Genomic DNA, 10676 nt, shown 5'->3' on the forward strand with positions numbered 1-10676 from the left:
TTTATTTTAATAAAAATGTTCTTAATTATGAGTTATTTCTCAAGGTTTGGTCCATAATTATGATCGATTAAAATATTAATACGTTCTAAAATTTTAAAAATAAAAAATAAGACAAAGAAATGCATATTTTTTTATGTCTTAAACAACAATAGCAATTATGACATATAACATAATACATGTCTCACACAACATTAACAGAAAAAACACCATAAAGTTTCAAACATGCAATACTAATTCACTAACAATTATTTGAATCACAAAATAAAATTTAATAAACTAAAATTAAAGAGATAATTATGAAATATCTAATTATTCTTATTTGATTATTAAATTATTAATGTTAATTTTAATTAATGTATTATATATGTCTTCGATTCTATGTGTTTTGTTTCATATATGTTAGATAATTAATACTTTAAGATTAAATTTAGGTCAAATTATTTAGATTACAAACTTCTTGATGTGATATTCAACCCGATTGTAATTGAACAAATAAAAAATTTCCAACTTAATTGGATGATTCAGTTTTCCGCTGGAATATAATTAAGTTGTGTTAGATTTGTGGGTCAACTTCAACCGTTAACAACCCTACATGTAGTTGTACATTCCCTTTAGGTCTAGGGTTATGGCGGTCTTTTACTTGGGTGGGCCTAGATCGACTAGGCCTTTTTTCTTGTCTCAAGCCCTGTTCTGACCCTTGAGTAGAAAGTAGAACAATTTCGTTTTAAATTAATATTTATTAGATTAAAAAGTAATTAAAATAATACATTTAAATTAAGTAAATAAACTTAAAGTAATATAAAAATTAAAAAATAATAGTATATAAAATTTTCAACTTTCAATTGAATAAAATAATTTTTATTCAATTGAAAAATTCAAATAAACATTTTCGAAAGAAAACGTAATCGAATAATATGTTTGTTCAATTAATTAATAAAATAATTATAAATCAGTAATGATTTATTAAAATATGAATAAATTTTGAAGAGTATATTCATTTTCATGCTGATTTGTGACACTTTTTTATTGTTATCTTTTTCTGACAAAGTTTTTACCTTCCAAACAAGTTTTAATTTTTGTTTCTTACTTATTTCACACCTCTCCAAATTATTTCTTCGACGTTTCTGCTGTACCAGTCAGTGTAAGAAATTGCTATCAAAGAGATATTTATTTCTTGGGAAGAAAAAAGAAAGTTCGTATTATATATTCCTTTAAAAGGTGCTAACCTCCGACGTAAAAGTTATTGAGAAAAACTCAAGTCCCACGTCAACTAGAGATTAGACAATTGAATAGTATATAAGTGGAAAGCAACCCTCACCTTATAAGCCAATTTTATAAGGTTAAGTTAGGTTTAATCCACTATTCTAACATGTTACATAAATAAATCTGAAGATTCTTAACTCTCAAGTGATATAGATTCCCACGAGTCGACTACCTTGTTACCAGGTTATTATATACACTTTAGCATATATAATTATATATGCTCCTTTACTACTATATATTATATTCAACTTGTTTGAAGCATGTGCGCAACTATTTTGTTACCAATAAGATGAAGAATAGGAAAAATATAAATTATAGTTTGACGGTGGCTATGATCACTGATTTCCCTCTTTTTCTAGATGAAGAATTATATATTACCTGTGACCACGAAATTCTCCCTGTTTTATTTTTATAAAAAATGAATTAAAGATTTTTTTAATACAAAATTGTTATTATTATAATATTAATCTCTGTTGAAAACTATAAATACATAAAAGATAAATATATTTTTCTTGACATATTTATTTTATATTTAAAATGAGGATTAAAATCTAAATTAATGCATTTGTTTATTACTATTGACGTATATGTTAATTAATTAGGCGTTAAAATAAAGCCGTTAATCATAGTGAAATTATCAAATTACAATGACTTTTTAACCGGTTTAACTCCGTACATTAGTGAATCGCGAATTAATTAATGTGATTAAATGAACTTAATTCATAATCTCGAGGTTTAATTATGAGCATATAATATTAAATACTTGAATAGTAGTATTACTTTTCGTGGAATATATATATATATATATATATATATATATATATATATATATATATATATATATGTATATATAAAAGAAAAATCCTCCAAATTAGGTAGTCTGCAAACAGCACCATGATCCCCTTTTCTATTCCAACAACCACCATCCTACCCAAAGTTTATTTAAGGGTGTCATTAATTTCAATAATTAGATAAAATTAATGTTATTAATTAAATTAATTAAATTGATAAGTTTTTTTTTATAAAAAATTTGATCCAAATCAAATAAATTAAATTGTAATTAGTTGAAATAATTGAAATCTATCATTTTTTCTTAAAAGGAATTAATTAATTTGAACTAAACCAACTAATTTTAGTCAATTTAGTTTAGTTTAAATTAAAAAAATTGATAAATTCGAACCAGACTACACTAATTAAATTTGATTAATTTGATTTTTTCCCTCAAATATATAAATTAAACTGGTCTATAAAACTTCCATTTAACATCATAAAATTTGGTTAAAGAAAAATAATAGTCAAGTAAATCATATTTTACTAAAGGAAATCACATGATTTGATTTGATTTTCTTCTTCAATTACATTTATTTATTTTTATTCAATCTTATTAGAGTTGGATAAAATTCTTAATAATCATATACAAAGTTATTTGTTTTACCGAAAACAATTTTTTTAAATAGATAACATTAAAAAAAAAAAAAAAAAACCTTTCTAGACTTTATTGAAACGTGTTGTAAATCATATGATGTTAAAAGGAACAATTGACGATTGATGGTGAGATTATTGTTGAAAAAGAGGGTAAGGGAAAGGGAATGGGAGAAGAAAAGAAGAGTAGTTTAGATGTGTGTGAGCTGGAACATTTGTTGCCTTCTTCCAGAGTTCTTGTCATATTATTCATGCATTCCTTTTCGTTGCTTCTTTCTTCCTCTTCCCGTCACGTCGTCGGTGTTAGGAGTGTGTAAAAATTCTGGATTCATAATCAATCTGATTTGTATCTAAAAGTTTGATTCATTTAAAAAAAAAAAATCTTAACTGATTCATTTTACAAAATTAGTTTAATTGCCTAGTTATTTTTATAAAATAGATTAATTTGATTTTTAAAAAAATAGATTTATATATAAGTAAAAATGAATAATTATATAATATTGAATTTATTTAATTTAAAAAAATTAAACTAATTCATTTTATAAAGAAAATATGGATTAACTGATTCACTTTTTAAAATTGATCGATTTAGTTTGAACTTTTTTAAAATCCAATCCATGAATACAATTGGTGGATGCAACCTTGGCCCATGTCGTGAATCTCCGTCACTACCCTTACCCTATCCTTCTTTTCCATTCACAACTGCACTTTGAGCCTTCATTTTCCTCGTTTCTATTCCAAATAAAGCAAAACTCCCACATCATGTTTAATTTACAATTATATATAATTTCGGTAATTTTTTAGGTGACTGTCACGTCTAAGGAATGTTAAACTCAAATATCCCAAACTTTCTGTTTCTAATTTATTAGGACCATATATAAATCAACTTAAACAAAGTGTCGTATTATATAAATCAGAACCGCTTTTTGTTACACATTTTTTTTAACAAAAATGATTTCTCTAATATTGCATTACACAAATTGATGCAAAATTAATAGTATTAATTAGCTAGACTAGTAGCAGTGTAGTTACAACTTACAAGGTACTAATTTTTATTTTTATTTTTCATGGTACTTACTACCGTTAGAATTTTGGTCGACAAAAAATAACTTTTATTTTTTAAAATAAATAGTCATTTTGAACTCAAAAAGTAAAGTAGAGTGCTATAACATTACTATATTAGTCTCTGAAATAAATATAAAAATTGCAAAGTATTAAATTAGTTTCTAAATTTATCTATTTATTTTCATCTTTTTTATTTATCTAAATATATATTAATATTATTATTATAGTCACACATTTTTTTTACTTTGGATAAATGTAATGGTTAATTATAATTTTTAATAATTTATTTAATATTTTGTCAATTTTATGAACTGAAATGATAGCGTTTTTTTTTTAATTTAGAGACCAAAATAATCATTTATTCTAATTTATATATATATATATATAAATTTTAATTTGTTAATAGTTTTAAAAAATCTTATCTAAAAATTCACTTTAAACCTAAAAATATGTTAAACTGACTTAATTTGCTATACATATTGCATAGACAAATTTTATTCAATGCCCTTCCTACTTTACATGTAAAATTGTTACTCAGTTATTATTATTATTATAATATTTGATTTGCATTTAAAATAATGTTAAAGATTGCATCATGAAATAATCTCACCTATCGTTCTCCCATAAGTCATAACTACCTTGTTGTACTTTGAATTTTGTTTTACAGGACTAACAAACAGTAGTTCAGAAAGTAGGTGGCCGCGAGGAATGTATTTGTCGATCTTCATTATACTTTTGATGATATCCAAGGAGGGGATAGAAAGAATAGACAACACCAAAACAAAAGGATACATAACGAATAAGAATAATTATTGCGCCAATATCACTAATAATTAATTTTTAGTTATACTATCCATTTACTCATTTATCTTCTTTTTTTTTATCTATTAAACTATTCATTTTTATATTTTATCTTTAATAATTAAATTAATCTGATTTTAAAATAATAATAATTTTTTTTTAATTTTATCATATAATTTTGTATTAATTTTTAATTATTTTATAACATAAAACTTGTAATATTAGATTAAAAATTATATTAACATTCAAATTTGAAAGGTTATAAATATAGTGAAAAAAGTCACATGAACAATTAGAAAATAGTATGATAAAATTATATATATGTTTTTTTAAATTTTTTGGACTTATTTTCTTTTATCATGTTTATGATACTTTTTTATTTAAATTTTAGTTATATTCAATAGTTTTTATATAAGTGAGTTTAACAAAATAAATTTTAAGTTTTGGGTTAGTAAAAAAAATATCCAAAATTATACGTTAAAATTAAAAATAATCATTATTTCAAGTAGACCTAATTTGTCCAAATTTAGAAATAAAAAATTAAAATAAATATTTTAATATACAAAGGACTAAAATAAATTTAATAGATAAGATAAAGGATTAAAAATATAATTTAATTTTAATTCTTCAATAATTACATTGTTTGTAAGGTAAATAATTAATAAAAAGGTAGAACACAATTAATAAAAAGATAAATAATTAATTTAAAAAATGTTACAAGCAACTTCGGAAAACAAATTAATTCATTTCAAAAGTCAATGTTATTAACTAAACTAATTAAAATCAAAATTCAATGTTATTGACTAAATTAATTAACTTAAATAGTATAAATCAGTTGAATAAGTGTTATTGTAAAAAAAAAAAAAAAAGGCAATTTTTGATTAATTTGAAGAGTAATTTTAGAAAAATATAAATTGATTACTCTTTTTTTGAGAGCTGATAAATTATTACTATGAAGTAAATTAATTAATTAAGAAATAGAATGTTTGAGTTTAAAATAGTAAACGGAATTGAGAAGGCGAAAATATAATAAAAGTGATTTATTTATAAAGATGAATTTAATCCATGAAAAGTGAAAGGGGGAGTGACAGAGAGAAGAAAAGTAGTAGTAGTAGTAGTAAAAAGGTAGGGCCCAGTGGGGTTGGGCCAGATGAAAGAAAGTGAAATTAAACAGGAAACTTTAACGGTTAAACCCCGAATCTCAGCACACACATATGTCCCTTTGCATTGCATATATACTCATACTCGCTTCATTCCTCTCAAGTCTAAACCAACCTTCTCTCTCTCTCTCTCTTCAATGGCGAAAGACATGGAAGGCGAGGGTCACGTTGGGTTGGCGCACAAGGACTACCAAGATCCACCGCCCGCACCCTTCTTCGACCCCGCCGAGCTCCGCAAGTGGTCCTTCTACAGAGCCCTCATCGCGGAGTTCGTCGCCACCCTCCTCTTCCTCTACATCACCATCCTCACCGTCATCGGCTACAACCACCAGACCGACTCCACCGCCGACCTCTGCAACGGCGTCGGCATCCTCGGCATCGCCTGGGCCTTCGGCGGCATGATCTTCGTCCTCGTCTACTGCACCGCCGGCATTTCAGGTCATAATTACTCATAACTCATAAAACTATTAATACCTACATACTTTAACTCTCTCATTCAATATGATGTGGCTGTGACGACGCAGGAGGTCACATAAACCCGGCGGTGACGTTTGGGTTGTTTCTAGCGAGGAAGGTGTCGCTGGTGAGAGCGGTTGCGTACATGGTGGCTCAGTGCTTGGGGGCCATATCCGGCGTTGGCCTTGTCAAGGGCTTTCAGTCCAGCTACTACAACAGGTACAAAGGTGGCGCCAACACTCTCTCTCATGGCTACAGCAAAGGCACTGGCTTGGGCGCTGAAATCATCGGCACCTTTCTCCTTGTCTACACCGTCTTCTCCGCCACCGATCCCAAGAGAAAAGCCAGAGACTCCCATGTTCCCGTACGTTTTTTCACTTTAACTTAATAACCACCCATATTATAATATTATTTTTACAATTCATTTACATGTACGTAGGTGTTGGCACCCCTTCCAATTGGCTTTGCGGTGTTCATGGTTCACTTGGCCACCATACCCATCACCGGCACTGGCATCAACCCTGCTAGAAGCCTTGGACCTGCTGTCATATACAACAACCAGAAAGCATGGGATGACCAGGTATGTATATATATATATACATGTATTGTGCATGCATCATGCATGCATGCATGTCTCTCTTTTTCACTATTAGTTAATAATGAATTGGATTGGATTGATTTTAGTGGATCTTCTGGGTTGGGCCCTTCATTGGTGCTGCCATTGCTGCGATTTACCACCAGTACGTGTTGAGGGCCCATGCGGTGAAGGCGCTCGGCTCTTTCAGGAGCTCCACAAACCTGTAACTTGATCCGGCAAAGCTTGCTAGGAGAGGAACTATGTCCTTTAATTTAATTTAATTTAATTTAATTTGCTTATACATATATGGTGGATTGGAATTTGTATATCCTCGTCACTATGTGTGTATTTATGTTTAATTGCTATTTGTGGGAACATCCATCTCGAAAGACATGTTAATGTTAACGTTAATGTTAATTTGTGTATGTATTTTGAAGTGTTATGTTACATTGTGTGATCCTCTTGTCTATCTTAATTCATGTCCTGTGGCTCTGGTTGTCGCGTTTTCTTGTCGATCCTTCCGTGTCGTTTTACGTAATATTTTTGGGAAATTTGGAACGATATGGTGCGATGTTGGGATCACGTGTAGTGAAGAGTTCGTTTCTGAGTGCGAGATTGTGTTGTGTTGTGTCTATTGGATCCTGTCGCATTATTGGTGTGGTCACTCCAATACTTGGAGATGGTCCATGCTTGTTTATTTTTTCTGTTGTGAATTGAAGGGGGTGTGGTCCTATCACCTATGTGCTGATATTTATGGGACTCAGAGTATCTCCCCGGGGATGATGGCGTGTTTTTCCATGTTATGTTTATGGATGAATGTGGGGGACCGCAGTTCATAGGAGAATGTGTCTTTATTATGGGGGTGGCGAATAAGGAGCTTCAAACCAAATGCGCAAACTATAATTTAGTGCAACGTAAATCTTTCAAAATATTTGTCTTCACATAAGTCGCGGGGAATAGAAAACCTGTGATATTTAACGTAAAACCTTCGCTAAATGTCTGAATTCTGGAAATGAAAACTAATTGAATTAGCTGCTTTGCTATATATGCACGATTGGTCTTCGTATGAATCTTTACCAAATTCAAAACCAACAACCATTCAAAGGCTTGTGTCTTAATAAATGGAAATAGAGAATTTTACTTTTTGCTGTAAAACACGCTTTTTAAATTAATCATTGCATTTAAATATTCGTATATATATTTTTATTTTATTCTTATCTTATTATATCAATTATTTGCCATATCTTTGACTTTTATTCCTCTTTTTTCTATATCTCGTTTTCTTTTACTTCTCTTTTTTGAAAGCTTTTCTTTTACTTCTTAAAATATACATTTTTTTTATAGCTTTACTAAAAAAAAAAGCGACGTGTTAATTGTTTGTCTTCATAAATTAATTCATTAATTGTGAAGAGAAAAATGGGGAGGAAAAGATGAAAATGCACGCCAACAGACCTTGGGGGGGACACATCATCTTGCCCCACCAAAGCTTATTGTTGTCCCTCTCTGCCATTGTTTAAGATGGAGATGATAGTACAAAACGGTAAGTATCTGAAAGGGACAAATTTAGTTTCTTCGATTAGGTTTGGCCTTGGATAAAACAAAACGTTTCCGTCATGCAAGTTATATGCTGGTTTTAACCAAGATATTCATGTGATGCGATTGCGACTATTTGTTGCAGTTTATTACAGCTAGAAGAATTTGGGGGCGGGCCTATCCTTTTCTTTTTCAATCCATCTCAACCATTTTGCTCACATGCCATCAACACAATACTTAACCATAATGGTTACATTACCCAGATTTATCATATCAAACACTATTAATTAATTTTAATTAAATTCTATATGAATATAATATTTCTCCTTTCACCTATGCATACGTCTTGTAAGTTTTATTATAAACTCGGAGAGAGAGAGAGAGAGAAATGGACATGCCTACATAAGATAGAAATGAGCAGCGGTTGGAAAGAAAAAGGCTTCCATTTTTTAATGGGAAAAGCAATAAAAAGCTATGCATCGAGTTAAAGATGCACTTTAAAAAAAAAAAAAAAAGAGAGTTAAAGATGGGATAAAGGAGCTAGTCACATAAGGGAAGAGGTGGAAACTATGGAGACTTTTTTAAGTTACATTATATTTATATTGATTTTCATAATTATTATTATTTTTCTGTCAAATTATTCATTTTATTTGTAGCTACAACGGTTTAAATCTTGCATAACAATTGACCAAATAAGTTCAGATACATACTGAAAAAGACTATAGAATAATAAGAAATTCCAAGTTTAACATTTTACTCGCATAGCATTTCACATGACATAACCGAATATAATGACTTTTATTCTGCCAACTATCCAAACACACATGTACAGAATACTTTCACAGAAGTACATACATATTCTTCATATTTTTTTTTTTTACAAATACTTAAAGTTATAAACACCGACTTTATTTCATGTGTCTAACACCGGAATCTCCCAAAGTTCTCAACCACCACCAAGTTCATTAAAAACGAGAGTTTTGTGGTTCAACATCAGAACAAGTTGCAATTCCATTCCAGCTAAAAATTGGGTGTCGAAAAAAGAGTTAAAATTAAAATAGAGGTAGCACATGCACTGAAGCACATTGTGCAAGAGTGTAAGAATTGAGCAGTGGACAAACTAATATTTTGGCATCTGGCCGGAGACAAAGTAAAGTTTGGATAAGAATGATGAGAAAGAGGGTGGGATTATTGTGCGGACCAAGTTATTCCTGATTCCTGAACAACAATTTCTTATTTCTCAAAAAAGTGAATTGAAGCTGCTGTCTTCATGAATTTGATTCTGACGACCCCAACGGCATGGATGACACTTGGCTGGAGGAGGAAAATTATGTGTGTACTTGAAATTTGAAAAACATGTTATGAAATGGTTTGTTTATCTTTTAAATTTTAGAAGACGTGAGGTATGATGCGAACCTCATGCAGATTCACATAGGACCTATGTTCATGGGATAACAAAATTAAAAATGTTGTCCCCTCTCCACGTACTATCTCATGTCCCTCCAATACGTCATTTAAAAAGTTCACCTCACCCTTAATTAATTAACATTCATGATAGATCAATTCTATTCGAACTTATTCTCGATGGCTTATTTGCGTGGCATGCAAATCTCAAAATATAACAAGCTTTCTTAACAATAATGGTACAGACATCACTACTAACAAATATTTCTATATATCCGAAAAAAACCCATAAACTTGCAAGTCAGACATATAATCGTGTTATTTTTGTTTAAACTGATGAAGTATGTAATATAATTGTCTTCGAGTCGATTTTATAACATCTACAAAGGATAATGCTTCCTGATTAAAACCAAATTTATCAACAATTTTATGTTGACTTGGTGACATATTTGAAAACAATTTGGATACAAGGACAATGAAATTAAATTTCATTTTCATTGTATATAATGTTATGTATTTCTCGTAATTAATATTAACTTATTTAGTTAAAAATTATTAAAATAAAATTTCTATTTTCAATATATTTCTTTTTGTGGTAAAAATTATCATGATAAAGAAGTATATTGAAATAATATATGTATATTTACACATTTATTGTTTTTAAATTAGAATATAAAAATATTATCTTGAAAAATATAAAAAGGTATAAAATATTATTATTATTTTTATATGGGAATCAAACTCATAGCAAGACATTTAAACCAACTTATTCACTCTATTTAACCTACTAATTTAAACTTATCGGTAATATTTAATAATAGTTAAGATTATAATTTTATGCATTTAATTTTTTTATGACAAAAATGTGCATTCAAATTAAATTAGATTTTCCATGCCATTTTCCCATATCAAATGGTCCTCATGGAAAAATATACGTTTGTGTTGTTAATATATATTTTTAACAGCTGTGTATGGGTCTCTCATGAAAGTGATAA

General features: G+C 29.0%; 1 protein-coding gene across 1 annotated transcript; it reads left to right on the top strand.

The window, feature by feature from the left end:
• Nucleotides 1-5791: 5791 nt before the first annotated feature.
• LOC109796100 (putative aquaporin PIP2-2) lies at nt 5792-7191 on the top strand. The gene is made up of 4 exons (XM_020355732.3): nt 5792-6149; nt 6236-6531; nt 6607-6747; nt 6852-7191. The coding sequence occupies exons 1-4, from the start codon at nt 5849-5851 to the stop codon at nt 6969-6971; spliced, it is 858 nt and encodes a 285-aa protein (XP_020211321.1). The 5' UTR covers nt 5792-5848; the 3' UTR covers nt 6972-7191.
• Nucleotides 7192-10676: the final 3485 nt, after the last annotated feature.

This window comes from Cajanus cajan, chromosome 6, assembly GCF_000230855.2.
Source record: "Cajanus cajan strain Asha chromosome 6, NIPB_CcT2T_4, whole genome shotgun sequence".
Lineage (NCBI taxonomy): Eukaryota > Viridiplantae > Streptophyta > Magnoliopsida > Fabales > Fabaceae > Cajanus > Cajanus cajan.

Coding starts and splice junctions, on each gene's coding strand:
- LOC109796100 (XM_020355732.3), top strand. CDS start 5,849: ATGGCGAAAGACATGGAAGGCGAGGGTCACGTTGGGTTGGCGCACAAG. Junction 6,150..6,235: donor CTGCACCGCCGGCATTTCAG/GTCATAATTACT, acceptor GTGACGACGCAG/GAGGTCACATAAACCCGGCG. Junction 6,748..6,851: donor AGAAAGCATGGGATGACCAG/GTATGTATATAT, acceptor GATTGATTTTAG/TGGATCTTCTGGGTTGGGCC.